This window comes from Notamacropus eugenii, chromosome 5 (assembly GCF_028372415.1).
Source record: "Notamacropus eugenii isolate mMacEug1 chromosome 5, mMacEug1.pri_v2, whole genome shotgun sequence".
Taxonomy (NCBI): Eukaryota; Metazoa; Chordata; class Mammalia; order Diprotodontia; family Macropodidae; genus Notamacropus; species Notamacropus eugenii.
In genome coordinates this window covers 51,148,009-51,165,364 of record NC_092876.1, presented here as the reverse complement: position 1 = coordinate 51,165,364, position 17,356 = coordinate 51,148,009, and the positions used below count along the sequence as shown (strand labels likewise).

Here is a 17,356-nt window from a genome sequence, read left to right as displayed (position 1 = left end):
AGAATGGGGTCATCCTCCTGGCGCTGTGCTGAAGCCACAACTGGTGTACCAGTCTGGAGATGGCTGTACAATACAGAGAGCCCAGTGACTGGATTCCTCAAACTTTAATGCCATAACTTGGCACTTAGGGAATGAAGACAATGGCAGTGTTTCAGAGGCTCCACCTGAGCATCCATAGTGGAGCTGAGGTCCCTGGGGAACCATAAATGTGTCTGAGGAAGCAGCAGAGGGAAAGGTTGTCCTCACTGTTGCCCCATATCCAGCCTCTAGGGAAATGCCACCCACCTATGGGGGTGAGGATGGCTACCCTCACTGGCCACACTTGGGGCTGCAGAGACCCTGACACAGACGAGGCACTTGGCAGTGTGGCATTGGAGGTGGGACAGACAAATTCAACCTATCAAAAGTGCATTAAAGTATCATTGCTCTCAAGACTAAGAAAGACCTTGGGGAGTGGGGTGCTGAGAGCCTGGGAAGTGGCTCACAACCGAAGTAGAGACTGTGGCTCAATCATGAGCCCACTTGGCCCAAGGAAAGCAGAGATGGAGACATTATCCAGTGCCAGAAGCTCAAAAACTCTGAGAGGGAAGGATGAGGGGGGGAATGGAGTGAGAAAGTCTTCAGTGTAGAGGGATGAATGCCCAGCATTAGAGGAGGAGAGGGGGAAGTTTAGATCTCTGGGGACATCAAGTGGGAGGGGGATGTCAGTAGGGTCGAGCTGCTGGCTTGCTCTCCAGGTCTGCATAAGGGTGCGCTGAGGCAGGGTCCTCTTGTGTGTCAATGGTCTGGTAGGCATTACGCTCTTGCGATGGGCCAAAGGAACCTGGACATGTGGATTGAGGAGAGGAAGGGGATGGTCAGTAAGGCATTCTCCCCACAAACCCCTGCTCCCCTCCCACTGGGGAAACAAGTCACAGCGATTCTCATGCCAAGACCAAGTGGCAGCCTCATCGAGCCTGTTCTACTTTCCTTAGTTACTTACTTACTTAGTTACTTACTTTCACAGTTGGCTGTGGGCCCTGTCCTGAGGGCCACTGGCAGGCCTAGAATCTGGGGTAACATCCAGAGGCTATGAGGGGGAAAGGGGAAGGGAGGAAGCCTTTCTTAGGGCCTACCACGTGCCAGGCAGTGTGCTGAGCGTTTTACAACACTGTTCCCTTGCTGTTGGTGACCAGATGACCTTTGCTGCCCATTTGGAGGAGAGACAGGCTATGATGGGATGGAAAGTGGTGCTGCAAAACACCTGTTTTGCAACAGATATCTCCTGCCCTGACTAAAGGCCTGCTGGAGAATGCATGAGACAATGCAGGGAAGAGGTTGGGCAGATGAAGGCCCTCTGACCTCAAGAGAAAGTCAGGGTCCACACCAGAGAAGGTACTTCCATTGGGCCCTGTCTGAGGATCCTCCTCCCACCCTGGTTGGTAGAGCAGACTTCTACAGGGAAGAAGCCTGGAGCCCTGGCAAAGGTCCAGAGGATGAATCATGGCTGGAGGCTTAGCTGACAGAGCTTGGCCTGTTTTAGCCCCTGAACCCTCATAGCTAGCCCAAGAGGCCAGGCTCAGCCTACACCTGAATGTTCCTTTCCATGGACCCCGAGGTTCTGCCTGACTCCAGGCTGGGACCGTATATCTGCCTGTTAGGGTCAAACGGAAGGCTGAGGTTTGTTCATCTGCTTTTCCTACTGTCTAAAGAGAAGAGGAAGAAAGTAAACTTTTCTTCATGGCCTAGAAACTGGAACTTCTGGTGGAGGAAGAAGTCAATTGAGACATGGCCCCACAGTAACTAAACTAAACTAAACTCTTGGTTTCCAAGGCAGAGCAATACAGATGGAATCCCCACATCTTCAGCTCCAATCCCACTGTTCTCCACCCTGGGCCACCGAAGGGAGGGGCACAGGCATCAGGGAAGGGAGTTGGTGTGGAAGGCAGGGCTGTCAGGTGGAGAAGGGGGATAGGGACTGAGAAGCAGGGCCAGGAGAGGAGTCAGGGCCCAGAGCAGTGGCCCAGCCAGACCGGGCAATCTCACCTACGTTGAGGATGAACTCGCCCCCTCGCTCCCGGTACATGTGATAGACAAAGAGGCAGGACAGAGGTTTCAGCAGGAGGCTGAAGATGGCCATGCCTGTGCTGAAGCGGACTGTGTCAGACAGCGGGATCCCATGCGGGTAGAAGATGCTGATGTAGATGATATCCAGGAGGATAGTGATGGCAAGGCCGACCAGAAACTGCAAAATACAAAGCGTGGGCAGGACCCGTAGGGCAGAGCTTGGACACAGGCCCTGCTGGGGCTGGGGGAGCCTATGGATACCAGGCCTCAGGCTTCTAGCCTATTCCACAGCTGCAAAGCAGGCCATACAGTCCTGGAATGCCAGGTAAGGGCCCTGATACTGCCTTCTGAGAGAGGCCAGGCTGCCAGGGAGAGTTCATTCTCCAAACTCCAATCAGTCATGAGTGTCACTCAGCTATCTTACCCTCAAAAGGCGTAAAAAAGACCGAAAACAGAAGGCAGCATTATTATTTGCTTGGCATAAATCAGAAAGGATCAATGGTTTTTTCAAAGGCTTGGGGAGAGAGAAGCACAGGAAGTGTGAGAGGTGCCCTAAGCCTGTGGACCACAGGGCTTGGGAGGTTGGGGGCTGGGTGGAGAACTGCCTTAGCTTTGGTCCTTTCCTCCCATGGAGGGGTAAGGGCTCACTCTTCTTCCTACCTCCCATAGGTCAGGCCTCCAGTGACAAGAAACCTCATTTGTTTCTTCTCAAAGAACTCACCGTGCCAGACTGGCCCCTTGAGCCCTGCCCCTCCCCTCAGGTCAGCAGAGAAAACATGTGGCTTTTGTCTGGAGCCTCCAAGTTTGCCAAACCAAAGCCTCCCCAAACCCTGTCAGGTATTATCCCCACTGGGCAGCTGGAGAGAGGCAAGGTGCTGGCTGTCACCAGGAAGAGCCTTCCTGCTGAGGCTGCTTCTCCCAGCTCCCCAGGCTCTCTGTATGGCTGGCAGCAGAGACCTCACCTTGTCCATTCAGTTTCTCTCTCCTTATCTCCCTTCCTCTAGCAATGCTGACTCTGGGAGCCTGGGCAAGTTAATTTCAGGCTTGGGTAACTGAGACTATGAGCTGCAGAGTAGATGCACCTGAAAGTTCCCTCTACCCCCAGAATCACACATTTGGGCCCCATGGCTAACTCCGCTCACACAGGCTTCTATCCCCAGCCACCAGATTCTACACTGGGTCCTGGATTAACCCAGTGCCCTCCCCCTTCACCCATTCCTCTTTTTCCAATTCAACAAACATTTATTTTCTGTTTGGTTATTTGTACTGTATCAAGGCTCCTTTCCTCTTCTCCATCATTAGAGCCGCTTTTCTTCCTCTCCAGTGGTATTCATCTCCTAAGGCCCAGCTCAGAACCCATCTCCTTTCCACCACCCTCAGCACTTATCATGACACTTAGAGAGTCTTGTCTTATTCTCTAATTGCTTCAGGAAAGAAAGGCATTTATTTCTTGTCACACCAATTAAATAGTGAGATCCTTAGGGGCTTGCTCCCCTCCACCAGTGTCCGTCTACACAGCGCTGGTCACAGAACAGATGCTCTGAAATCCTTGTAGAATGGATGTATTTACTGAGCACCCATAAAGGGCAGTGGTGTACCAGTGCTAGGAAGGAGGGTTTGTGCATCCCTGGGCTTTCCTTCCTCAAGATAAGGTCATTGTTTTGAGGAAAGCAAGGAAATCTCACTATAAAAGTACTGGGGTGGAGATGGAGTTGTGTCGGGGTGAGACAGGGGGTGAGCCCATTAAGCCAGCCTTGGAAAGTGCCACTTGCCCAGGCCAGATAAATTGAAACAAAGAACCTGGCATCCAGCATTCCTTCCCAAAGGAGAAGCCAGGATGCTGGTGAATAGTGCGCAAGAGCTGAAGATGGAAGTGCTTTGGAAAAGGTTTTGAAAGTGAAAGTCTGGCCACCAGGGATACAAGGAAAGAAAGGAAGGGTGGGGAAACAAAGAAGCTGTGCAGGGCCTTAGAGGATAACTGCGATTAGGAAATGAAGAAAGTGAAAATAAAGGTTGACCAGGGCTGTCAGCCCCCAGGCACCCAGGTTTCCCGGAGGGGGAAGGGTGACCCAACCTTCCCCCAGTCCCTAAACTCACCATAATTATGGCATCCAGGGAATCTGGCTGAGCAATGGCCCACACCCCCAGGGCCAGGATGGTGAAATTAGCCCAGGCATAGGAGTTGGAGAAAGTCAAACAGCCCCTGGCAAAAGGAGGCACAGTCAATCCCACCAGATTCATAGCTGAGATTGGTCCCTTCTCACTTTTCCACCTCATTCGCCTTTAGCTCTTTTCTCTTATTATTTTTTAAAAATACACTTGACACCTTTACTCTTTATGCCAGTCATTTCCTTAAACAAAGCCCTTCCTCCTCCCCACCCAGACTGAATCCTCCCTTGTTATATAAAATCATCCAATACATATACCAGTATATAAAACAATCTACCCGAATAGTCTCCCACATTCTCCCCTGAGGAAGATCTAACCATCGCTTCTGCAAGCTCAGTCCTGGTTTCTCTGCTTACTCTGCGTTGGGGAGAACAATTGTAAAGCACTCAGCAGGGTGCCTGGCACACAGCAGGCACTTAATATATGCTTCTTTCCTTCCTTTTAGGGAACGTTTCTTTTACTGTGTGGTAGGCATTGTGTGTACAGTCCCTTTGGGTCTGCTTATTTCAGGCTGTATCTGTTGAGGCTGAATCTCCTCATCTTTCTCTGAATTCCTCGTATGTGCCATTTTTTCCTACCCAGTCATCTTCCATCACATTCAGCTACTACAGGTTAACTTAGTCCTTCTGCAGCTGCCCGCTTTGTCTCCTGCTCTTGGTTGGCTCAAAGACACTACAAATACTTGGAAATCTGTTGGCCGTTAAAGTCTGTCTTGTCCCCCTTGGGGTGTGTGCCCAGAAATGGATTCTTAAGTGTATAGGGACAGTCATTCTGATTACAAAATTCCAAATATGCAAAAACTGGATAAACAAGTCACAGTTTTACCCACACTACTTTTGTGAGATGATCCTACCAAGACTGACTGTTCACCACTATTTTGTTTTTGTCAAATTCTGAGATGTGAGATGAAACCTCAGCATTATACTAACTGAAGTTTTTAATTGCTGTATAATTTGGAGCACATTTTCAAAAAGCCACCTATAGTGTGCATTTTTTAAAAAATGTATCCTTTGCCTGCCTATCTGGGAATGAATCTTGTATTATATGTGTGTCAATTTCCTGCGCAGAGTGGATGTTGGACTTTTACTAGCGATATTTGATGTCAACTATTCCCACTTTAGGTTTCTCTTTTTGCTCTATCTTCATTAATTCTCATGGGTTTGAAAGTTTTCAGTTTTTGTGTAATTAAGGTTGTCCAACTTAACTTTTAGGATCTTCTCTATGCCTTGTTTGGTTACAGATTCTCTTTTTTGTCTCCTTTGCTTTTTTCAACAATATGATCTTTTGTATTCAAATCATGAATCCTTTTTGAATTTATAGTGGCATAGGATGATCAAAGGCTGTTTTCTGTCAACCCATTTTCTAGATTTCCTAGCCGTTCATTTAAAAAATGGATTCCATCCTCTAGGTAATTATGTTCTTGAGTTTATCCAACACTGGTCTACTGTTCTGAATTGTTTCTGCCTTACCTATTTTATTCCCAATTTTTTTTAACCAGTGTTATGTGACTGATCATTTGAATGGAATGGCTCTAAATCTATAATTTAGGTAGCACGGTCATTTTTATTATTCTAGCATTATCGTCTAATCCTGAACATGGAACAGCTCTACAGTTATTTAAAACTTCTTCCTTTATGTCTGTAAAAAGTGTTTTGTAGTTTTATTTACCCAAATGTAGCCTATATCTTGGTAGGCCAACTCTTGGGTATTTTGTAGTTTATTTGAATTGAATTCTTCATTATTGTTTCTTTTTGGGTTTTGTTGGTATAGAAATGCTGATCATTTCTGTGGATTAGTTTGTATCCTGCTGGAGTCACAAAGTCCTGATTTCCAATTTGGCCTCTGAAGCTTCCCAGCTGCGTGACCCTAGCAAATCACTTCACCTCTCCTTGCCTCAGTTTCCCCACCTTTAAAATGGGGATAATAGCAGCACCCACATCCCAGAGCTGTTGTGAGGGTTAACTAAGAGAAAACTGTAAAGCACTTAGCCCGGTGTCTGGTATACAGTAAGCTCTCCATAAACGTTAGCTCTCATTAGTACCGTGACTTTCCTGAAGCGTTCATCATAGTTTCCTTGCTACTGTCCTACAGTTTGTCTGTGTCAGGCAAACTGAAAATAGGGAGACTTTTATCTTCTCTTTGCCGATGTTTATGCTTTGAATCCTGTTCTATTATTTTACTAAGACAGCGAGGATTTCTAGAATTGTGTCAGCTAACAGAGGGAAGAGGGGGCTGCTGCATTACTGCTGTCTACACCTGTGCTCTGCTGGTGTTTCTACACTGAGAACACTGCCTAACGTCTGCTTTTAGACATATGCTGCTGATCATAATGAAGGACCTTCATGTGATTATTTCTTATATATATTTAGTCAAAAGGTTTTTCTGGATCCACTGAAATATGGGTTGTTTTTGTCATTTAGGTTAATTACGCAAATCGTTGCCTTCATCAGTATCATCCTGTACGCGTGGTGTGAGTCTAATGACCTCCTGTTAAATTACTGACTATGTGGTTGTGATCTCCTTGCAAGGATCTAACTTAAAATGTTTGCATTCATATTCATTAGGAAGATCGGTTTAGAGTTTTATGTTTCTGCTTTGCTTCTTTTGGGTTCGTCAGGTTAGGTGGCATACTGGATGGAGCACCCAGCCTGGAGTCAGGAAGATCTGGTCCAAATCTGCCCTAAGATACTTTCTAGCTGTGTGACCCTGGGCAAGTCACTTAACTGCTTTTTGCCTCAATTTCCTCAAGTGTAAAATGGGGCTGATAACTAACTTCCCAGAGCATAGTGCCTGGCACATCATAAGGCCATATGTTAGTTAGTATTAATCGTCTGATCCAGTTTTGCTTCTCTTTGAAAATTCATTTACAGCTGGCTTATCTTTATCCAAACTGAGGTTGGATTACTTAAGATCTTTGCTTTTTTAATTTGGGTGTTTTTTATTTTTGTAGATACTCACCCATTTCACTGATATAATTGTGTACACTAGTTTGTACTAATTTTCTTTTCTTTTCTTTTTTTTGAAGCAATCAGAATTAAGTGACTTGCCCAGGGCCACATAGCTAGGAAAGTGTCTCAGGCTGAATTTGAATTCAGATCCTCCTGCCTCCAAGGCCAGTACTCTATCTACTGTGCCACCGAGCTGTCCCTTTTGTCTCATAATTTTCTTCTTTTCCTTCTCTGTTGTGAATTCATCTTACTCACTTTTTATTTTGACTATCTGCCTTTCCTCTCTTTTTCTTGGATCAAGTCAGTTAATGTTTTATTTATCAACTGGTTATTATTCACATTGTCTATTTTTAAATGTTTCTATTTAACTCTAATTTTTGATTTTTCTTTTGTATTTTAGGATTTTTGTTTTGTTTTGTTTTTCTCGTCTTTTTAATTATGTTTGGTGCCTGATGCTCTTTTCCAACGTGGTAATGTAAGTTTTCAAAGAGATACATGCTTCTCTGAGAGCTGCCTTAGCTTTATTCCAAAAGTTCTATAATATTCCTGCTTAAGATGTCTGCTCCCACAGACCGCCCCGCCCCCCCTCCGAAAAAAGAAAGCTCATCTCCAGATGACTTACCATGTCGTCAGCAGCCAGTGCACCAGGACAATGGCCTACAAGAGCAAAGGGGCAGAAGGAGGAGGAAGAGAGAGAGAGAAACGGGTCAGTGAGTCTGAAAAACTACAGGAAGAGAAAACTGGAGTGATGAGATCCTGAGGAGGAAGAGGGCTAACAAACACTTCAATGAGCGACCTGCCAGAGACCGCTGAAACAGAATGATGCAGCCTGGGAGACAAGGAAGGGCACTGTGGCAGGCCAGGGCCAGGCCATCTCAAGCCCCTCTTGTTTCCCTTCCTTTGTGGCCCCAAGTCCCATGCTATGTGGCTAATTCTAACACTCATGACAGTTCTTTGGAGCCTAGCTGGGTAGATGAGGTTGATGACTGATTTCAGAATCAGAAGGCAGTCTGAGTGACAACAGCCTGGGCCAACATGACTTTAAGCATTGGTTTTTTTTTCTTCTTTTCTTCAGGAGAATGCAGCTGAGGTGGGAGGTGCAGCATGCTGGGAATGGGAGGCAGGCCTGGTGGGGACAGAGCTCTGCATCCACAAGACTACATGGATGAGATGGGCCTGGCTGGGGTGGGGGGCCACACACCCTACCATCACGGATGCTGAAGATCAGCCCCAGCTCCAAACCCCTTCTTCCTCTAGATATGGCTCAGTTGTTAATAGGGACACTGCCAAGTTGTCTAGAAGCCTACTGTGGACAGTCCAAGAATTTAAATGAAAAAGGGACAAGGATGATGTGTGCATCCCTTCCAGCCACGAGAGTCTCAATTTCCCTATTACTAACAAGGATGCTGAGGGAAGCTGAAGGAGAACGAGGGCCTGGCCCAAGGTCACAGAGGGAGAGCTGGTGCAGCGAGGACTAGCAGCCCAAGATTAGATGGAATCAGAGGGGATGAGGCATTCCTGCCTCCTCCATCCAAGCCCATCTTCCCACTAAGTTAAATCAAGGCTTTCTCCTGGCTTCTCAGAGTTTCTTGATTGGCACCAACCCCTAAGTTCAGGCAAATCAGAGGCACAAGGGCTGACTGAAATTTCTCTACTCAGTTTGAACAACTTCCCCTACTCCAAGCCAATCAAGCAGACCTGTAAACAAACACTTAAAAGAGACTGATGTTTACAAAATAATTCACCTGTAGGATTCCTTTAATCCCGTCCTAACTACAGGAATGGGGCATTGAGGTGGTGCCTGGAGGCAGGAAGACCTGAGTTCAAATGTGACCTCAGAGACTTACTAGCTATGTGACCTTGGGCAAGTCACTTCACCCTGTTTGCCTCAGTTTCCTCATCTGTAAAACGAACTGGAGAAAGAAATGGCAAACCATCCCAGTATCTTTGCCAAGAAAACCTCAAATGGGACCATGAAGACCAAAATGACTCAACAGCCACCATCACTACCACCACCACATGAAAAGTTGTTTTCTTTTTAAAGCTGAGCATCCTGGCACTGCTGCTCACTCAGTGACCTTAGGCCAGTCGCTTGGGTAAGGTGGTCCTAAGACCCCATTGCCTGTGATGTGGAGCTAGCACCTGGCAGATACTCTAAATCTGCTCATTCTACTAAACCATGCAAGGTCCTTGAACTGGAAGAAACTGGCTGGCACAGAAACCTCTATTTCATATGCTCCATCCTGGCCTGCTGGATCTGGCCAATAGGGGAAAAGAAAACAGCAGCAAACCTTTCAGCAGGCCTAGCTTCCAGCTTGGAAGAGCCAGGGCCCACTTGTTCTGGAGATGAGCTAAAGAGCTGCTCCCCAAAGATCAACCCCTTTCCCTTTTCAGGAAAGGTCTTCCAAGGGGGAGCTAGAGGATTATCATTAGCAACACAAATTCGGTAACCAAGGAGATGCTGAGTTTTTCCACACAGTAGCAAAGTGTATGTCTTGGTTACAGATGTATGTGTATGTGTAGGTATGTGTATACACACACACATATACGTAGGCATACAGAAACATATCTATAAAATCTACATACGTATTCATGTATGTATGTATGGATGGATGGATATCAGCTGGGAGTGGGAAAGAAGCCTGGGGTGACAGCAGAGGGGGAAACCTGAGTGAAGAGGAAGTCTGTACTAACACTGAGACCCTGACAGGTGCTTCCTTACTTGGGGCTCACCACACTGTTGGGAGGTTGGTGGGTTGGTCGGCCAGGTATGATTATCCCAGTTTTACAGAGAAGAGAATCAGATGCAAATCCCTTCCTTACACATCTCCAGTGCCGTGACTTCTCACAGGACAAGCACCTCTGAGTCAGTCTGGCCTTGGGCTGGGCTTTGGGTTTGTCCTTCTGGCTAGGAGAAGGCAGAGTTGTGGTTCCAGGGGCCTACAACTGTGAGACCCCGACCAAGAATGGAGGGGTGGGATTGGGTGGGGGGGTGTCAAACTAAGAGGGAGAAGAACCTGGAAGGAAAAGTGTCATAAAAACTGAGGAAGGGTCCAAAAGGATGATGAACAAGATAAGGCCGTTCACTTCAGCAATTAAGAGATGAGAGGAACATGGACATAGAACTGAAAGAGACCTCAGAGGTCACTGAGTCTGAACCCTTCAATTTATAGTTGAGGAAACTGAGCCTAAGTTTTAAGGTCCCTAGGAGCACCATAGTACACAGCGCACTGACCTAGAGTTAAAATCCAACCTCAGACACTTAGGAGCTTTACGACACTAGGCAGAACTATCTGCCTCAGTTTCCTCATATGTAAAATGGGGGAAAATAATAGTACCTACCTCATAAGAGGTGTTGTAAGGATCAATTGAGGTACTATTTGTAAAGCCCTTAGTACAGTGCTGGGCACAAAGTAGGTGCTCTAAAAGACTTATTCCCTTCCCTTCTCCAAAGCAGGCAGGGCTGAAATTTGGTCCTGTGACTCCTGATTTCAGCACCCTTCCCACCACAGGGCCCCTCTTCCCCACCAGTAACCTTGGAGAGAGCAATTTCAGTGAGTGGTCAGCTTCCCAGCCGGCCTGTCACAAGCTAAGAGATAAGTGTGAGGCAGTCAAGTGGCAGCACGAAGGGAGACACAGGACAGAGCTTGAAGGCTCAAGACAAAGTTTAGAGAAGCTGGAGGGAGGCAGCTGGGAAGAAGCATGTACACAGAAGGAGCCCGAAGATCAGACAGAGAGGGCAGAACTACAGGAGCCAGTACCCAGAGGAGCTGGAAGGAGTTGAGGTCAAGGGCAAAAGCAAAGGAGGGAGCCCCCTCCCCTTTAACAGGGATTGAGAGAAATGGGACAAAGGAGGAGAGAAGGGGATGATGCCCAGAATAAGTGAGAAAGGGTCAGGCACAAGGAGAGGTGGAAGCTGGGGTGGTATGGCCTGATACAGGAATTTCAGAGCTCAGACTGTGGAGAGAGAACATTTGAAGGTCATAAGGAGATCTAGGGTCTGAGTGTGTGCGTGTGTGTCTGTGTGTGTGTGTGTGTGTGTGTGTGTGTGTGTGTGAGAGAGAGAGAGAGAGAGAGAGAGAGAGAGAGAGAGAGAGAGAGAGAGAGAGAGAGAGAGAGACAGAGACAGAGACAGAGACAGAGACAGAGACAGAGACAGAGAGTTGTATCCAGGGTGGACAGAAGATGCAGGTCATGGAATTTGAGGACCCATCAATATTCATCTTTAAGTCAAGTATAAGGGTGGGGATAGGGGTGAAGAGAAAGATGGTGGTGAGTCAAGAAAACCGTTCCTTGAGAAAAGAAAATGATTCCATTCTGGGGCAGAAGATGAGTATCAACAGTTTGTTCTAGAAAGGGGAGCATATCTGCATGGAGTGAACCTCAACAGAGAAGAGGCTGCTGATGGATGGCCCTGGGGGTAGCAGTGAGAAACCGGGAGCATCTCCAGCGTGTGGGGAAGATGAGAGGGGCCAGCCAGGGAGAGATGCTGGATCTTCTGAGGGGAAGCCTAGTTTTATAAGTGCAAGAGGATGAAATGGGGGAGAAAAAACAGGGTTTCTAAATCATTTAGGAAACACAAAACAGGGGTTCCAGGGAGTACAATGGAGGGGGAAGATGGGTTCTATGATTTGAGAGACAACAAAGCAGAATGAATAGTGAAGGAACTGGAATCTGAAGCCCTGGGTTTTATTCCTGCCTATCCATCTATTAGCTCCATCATCTTGATAGTCACTTAACCACTCTGAGTCTCAATTTGCTCATCCTGATGAGGAGGGAAACAGACTCCTTACTTCTCCGGGTTACGAGGAGAGCCCCTGGCAAACTTAAAGCACCATACAAAAGTAGCTCTGATGACTGTTCGACTCTTTCCTAACCCGGCCTCTCCATTATCTTCTCTACATTTCTTTTTATCAGAAGTGTACTGCATTGGAGGAGAAGGAGTTGGTTTACATGTTTTGTAAAAGAACAAAAAATGTCACGCCCCCACACTGGATGTTCTGGTTTGTTGGAGGCCATTTCTGTTTAGGAACGGCTTCCCCAAGAACACCGGCCATGCATCGGATGCTGTCACGGGATTTTCTACAGGTGAAACATGCAGAGCTCAGACTGGATTACATTTCTCAATCAAGGATCCCACTGGAAATGGGAATCATGAAAAGGAATAAATCTGACAGCTACTAACCCAGCATAACTAATGATGAAAAGACAAGACACTTAAAGCTTCATGTTCAACCCTAAAGATAAAAAAACCATACAGGCCCCTTTTAAAAGAAAAGTAGTTTAGGGTTAGGGTGATCACATGTTCCCATGTGCTTCTCTTGTCTTCCTAACTGAGCATAAGCTTGATGAGGGCAGGGACTGGGCTGCCCTCCTCCCAAGTGGCTAGGACAGGGCTATGGAAAGGTAAGGCCTGGATGAGACTCTTTGATCCTGGCCCCAAACCTCAAAGCTCTGATCTCTGGGCATTTTTCCATGGCCAAATGTCAACCCTAAAATATCCTTCCGCTTTCTTCCAACAGATTTTGGAACGAGCTCCCACTCCAAGGTGCTGCCCACTCTAGGAAGGACATGCGAACATGGTGATGACTGAGAAAAGGCTGCCCTGTCTTCAGACCTGTCTTCCCTACCTCCCAAATGACATAACCTGGTCCAACCTTCCAAACTACAATAACACCTGCAATAGTTCTTGGTTAGGATCACACCACTGTGCTCACAGGACACTGTAGTCTAGAACCTTAGGCCTTAGGCCTTAACCCAAGTTGAAATCTGACCTCAAACACTTCCTAGCTGTGTGACCTTGAGCAAGTCACTTCACCTCTGTTTGCCTCAGTTTCCTCATCTCTAAAATGCGGGAAAATAATAGCCCCTACCTTCCAGGGTTGTTGTGAGGATCAAATGAGATAATATTTGTAAAGTACTTATCAGCACAGTGCCTGGCACATACTAAGTCCTATAGAGATGCTAGCTATGATTATTAATATTATATTCTTATCATTATTGGGTAAAAATGCTATCATGGAGCGGGGAAACACCTCAGTCTAGGCTGTCCTAGCACTGTCTCCAATACAAGAAATGAGTGGGCCCTTGACCCTGGGCCAAGAGTCAGCCTTCCTGATTAATAGCCCTTATCTCTGTGTTGGTGGAAGAACAAATAAGCATGGCCCTGGGGGTGGGTCGGGTCTAGGGCAGAGGAGGATGTCGGAAGTGAGGGACCCCCACCCCCAAGAGCAGCATTTTTAGGCATAGTCACAGCTAGATGCTTTAACATGAAAAAGGGGTTTCATTAGTCACGACTTTCTTAACCTGGTCTAAGTAAACAATGGGGACAAATAAGTAACCAGGGCAGTAATTGGACAGTGAAAGCAAAGGCTCCTGGAAATGGAGAGTGCTCTCCCTGGCCAGAGCTGCAGGGAGGTGGGAGTGGTGGGGTTGCTGGGATGGGCTGGGTCCTCTCCTTTTTGCAATCCCCAGCCCTTCTTCTTCTTCAGAAAGTCCCCATGGGAGGTCTGTAGGTTAGAGGAGCCTAGGACAAGTACCCAGGCCTGTGATCACAGGGTACTCAGCCCTTTTCTTTCTAAACAAGCCCATCGAGCCTCCAGTAGTCTCAGTTCCTTCTTCCCTCCATCTGTGTCCTTCCACTTATATCCAAATCGTCAAGAAGTCAACAAGTATTTAAGTGCCTGCCATGTACCAGGCCTGGTGCTAAGCTCCAGAATCTTCCTCCCTCTGCACCTGGATGGCATCCCTCTGTCCCCTGATGGCTTCCCTCCTGGTTCCCCCTCTGCTCCTCAGTTTTCCTTTTGTCCCTTAGCCTTTCAGCCACCCCATCTGCTCTTCCTTATCCTATATGCCCAGCTGCAGGCATTTTCCAGCCTCGGTGACCCTGGGTGAGCCGTTTAACCCGCTCTGTGCTCAGTTTCCCCATTCAGTCGATCTCTTTCTTATTCCCATAGAAACCCATAGCCTGGTTTCTCAGTTCTGTCAACTCTATCTCCTCCACCCAATCACTTCCCTCCTAATTCTCCATTCCTCCTCTCCCTCATGATTCCACTGCAGTCAGTCAACAAGCATATAGTGAGGGCCTCCTCTGTGCCAGGCACTGGGCTAAGCATTGGAGATCCAAAGGAAGGAAAACACCAGGCCCTGGCCAAGGGGCTCGCAGCCTAACATCTAAAATAACATGCAAACCTCCATGCTCAGGAGCTAAGTCCAGGACATGTGGGGAGGGTCAACACAGGGAAGGGGCTAGACTGAGACAGGATGGGGAAAGGCTTCCTCCAGATGCTGGAATGTTAGCTGGGTCTTGGAGGAAGCCAGGGAGAAGATGGAGATGGAGAGGAGAAGTATCCCAGGAATGGGGGCTGGTCAGGGAAAACCTGAGGGCCTCCTCTCCAACCACACCCTGCCTCCCCCAGGCTGTCCCCCTCCCCCATAACTCATTCTAAGCTTTTCTACCCCTCACTCCCAGGGACTCTCTCCCATCTGCCCACTGGGCTTCCTCCTCCTCAGTTTCTAGGTTCCCTCACCCCTAAGAACTCTGCCTTGTCCAGCTGCCCCACTCCCCATCTCCTCTCCTGCTAAGGAGGCCCTTAGCCCTCCCCAGCGTAGACTTCCATCCCCTGGCCCCCTTCCTCCCTTTGTCCTCATTCTTTCAGACCCCACCTGCTGTCTCCGCACCTCTCCAGCCCCCACATTCCCTAAGACTTCCATCTTCCTCATCCTTTACCCTTTTGTCTCCCTCTTTCCTCAAAACCCTCCTGTCCTCAGTTCCCTGATCCTCTCTCCTTCTTGTCCTTTATCTGATATAAGGGAACTGGCCTGGTTAGCCTGCCCTCAGCTCCAGGTCCCCTCTCTCCCTCCTAAAGCTCTCCTCCCTCTAATCCCTGGTCCCTAGTTCTAACAACTCCAAATCTATGACCTAGCCCTTTAGCTAGATGACCTTCTTTGAGACTCACAACAAATGCCCGGAAGTGGGTGCTACACCTCATACACAGGACCCATTTTTGCAGATGGCCTAACTGAGGTCCAGGGAAGTTAAGTGACCTGCCCATGATCACAAGGCTAGTGTTTGAGGCAGGACACATCTTTCTGACTCCAAGTTCAACATGCTTATCCACCTTGATAAATATATATACACATACATATGTACATATATACACATACATATATACGTAAATGTGATGGTTCATGAATCTGGTCTCCTTAGGGAGGTGTAGGGTTTAAATCCCACTTTCTGACACCATGAATGTTTGAAGAGAAAAGATGGAAGTTTTACTAAAGATTTCTGCGACAGCAAGAAAACTTACCCAGAAGCAGCCTGTCACAGGTTACAAATTCCCCTAAAATTTACCTTATACAGTTTTTTTAAAGCAAAGTACAAATGAATGCCAAAGCTGCCAAATTCTTAAGCGACACCCCAAACTTCTGCCGTCTCCTCCTCATTCGCTCTTCAGTCTTCAGTAAACTGGGTAAAACATGCTGCGAGGTCGTGTGTACATATATCTATCTATAGATATCTATATCTATATGCTCCCAGGCGGATTGGATGGGGGGGGGGGGGTGTCGCTTGGAGCACATGCTCCCCAGGCTCAGGTGGGGCCGGTTTTCTAGGCCTGGATAACTTCTCCAGGCGCCTCCCTTGTCCCCCTTGATCCCCGGGCTCCCCTCTCCTCCCGGCCCCACGCCCCCTCCGCCTCCTCTCTCCTCGGCGGCCCTCCCTTGCCCCCCTTGATCCCCGGGCTCCCCTCTCCTCCCGGCCCCACGCCCCCTCCGCCTCCTCTCTCCTCGGCGGCCCTCCCTTGCCCCCCTTGATCCCCGGGCTCCCCTCTCCTCCCGGCCCCACGCCCCCTCCGCCTCCTCTCTCCTCGGCGGCCCTCCCTTGCCCCCCTTGATCCCCGGGCTCCCCTCTCCTCCCGGCCCCATGCCCCCTCCGCCTCCTCTCTCCTCAGTGGCCCTCCCTGGCTCGCAAGGCACACGACTTGGAGCGGGTCTGACCCAGCTGCGGGCATCCCAGCCTCGGTGACCCCGGGCGGGCCTCAGTTTCCCCGTTCGGTCGATCTCTCAGCCCCTTCCCGTCCCCGTCCTCTCCCTCCTCTCGGCCCCCTCTTCTCCTCCACGCCCCTCCGCCCCGGGCACCCCTTTGTCCCTCTCGGGCCTCCGTCCCCGGGCCCGCCCCGCTCCACCCGCGGCCCTACCTTGAGGTTCACGGCGGGCAGCTCCATCCCAGGCCAAGCCGGGGCCGGGACCGGACGGCGGAGAAGGGGGCGGCGGCGGGGCTGCGGCTGCGGCTGCGGCTGCGGATGATCGGACTCTACCCGGAAAGTTGGGAAACAAACTTTCCCGGCCCCGCCTCCTCCCCCTAGGTCCGGCTCGGGCGGCCTGGCCACCTGACCCACGGCCTGTGCACGTGACCGCGAGCCGAGGCTGGTTGCTAGGAGACGGCGTCACCTTGCACCGCGCTGCGCCCCTCCCCCTCCGGCCGGGCGGCGCGAGCCCAGCTCTCCCCCCGCCCTTCCCCCCGCCCCTCCCCCCGCCTCGACATTGGGCGGAGACTTCTCTAGGGAGGGATGGCCTGGAGGCCCCCGAGCCCGGCCCGCACCTGAGGTTCTCCCTTCATCTCGGGCCGCCCCTGGCCCTAAGGATGGACCCCTGAGGCTCGGGAGAGAGGGCGAAGGGCTGTGGGCAGGAGCGAGTCTGGGGGAGCCGCGCCCCCTCCCTTCCCAACACCTGCCACCCCCTGGTGGGCGTCTGCCCCCCCTGCGGCCAGGGGCGCTCTGTCCCTGCTCCCCCCTGGCCTAGCCCCGGGCTCGGGCCACGCACGCATGCTCCCTCTCTAGCTCTGCGTCCGTCTGTCCGTCTGTGGTTCTCTCTGGGTGTGTGTCTGTGTTTCTGTCTTTGTCTGTCTGTCTCCCTCTCTCCTGCTGCACCCAATTAGGGCAAGTCGTCTTCTGCCCCTCTTCCTCCCCCTGATCACCAGGCCCAGAAGTTCTAGGCAGGCCCTTCCATCACCCTGTAGAAGAGGAAGGGCATTCTCCAACCGCCCCCCGCCCCCATCCTTCCTCCCTGATCTGTCTCAGTTGTTCATGTATGGGATGGAAGACTGATAAAAGAATCTGTAAGTCCCCTGCCATCCTCTGGTATACTACAGCCATCATGTAGGGAGCAACCCTGGTGGAGAAGGGCCAACCGGC

General features: G+C 49.5%; 1 protein-coding gene across 1 annotated transcript; it reads right to left on the bottom strand.

Annotated features, from left to right (window-relative positions):
• Window positions 1–89: 89 nt before the first annotated feature.
• Window positions 90–16,600, bottom strand: AGTRAP (angiotensin II receptor associated protein). Its single transcript, XM_072608887.1, has 5 exons — window positions 16,361–16,600; window positions 7,786–7,820; window positions 4,144–4,249; window positions 2,026–2,224; window positions 90–823 (listed from the first exon to the last, which is right to left on the bottom strand). The coding sequence occupies exons 1-5, from the start codon at window positions 16,385–16,387 to the stop codon at window positions 705–707; spliced, it is 486 nt and encodes a 161-aa protein (XP_072464988.1). The 5' UTR covers window positions 16,388–16,600; the 3' UTR covers window positions 90–704.
• Window positions 16,601–17,356: the final 756 nt, after the last annotated feature.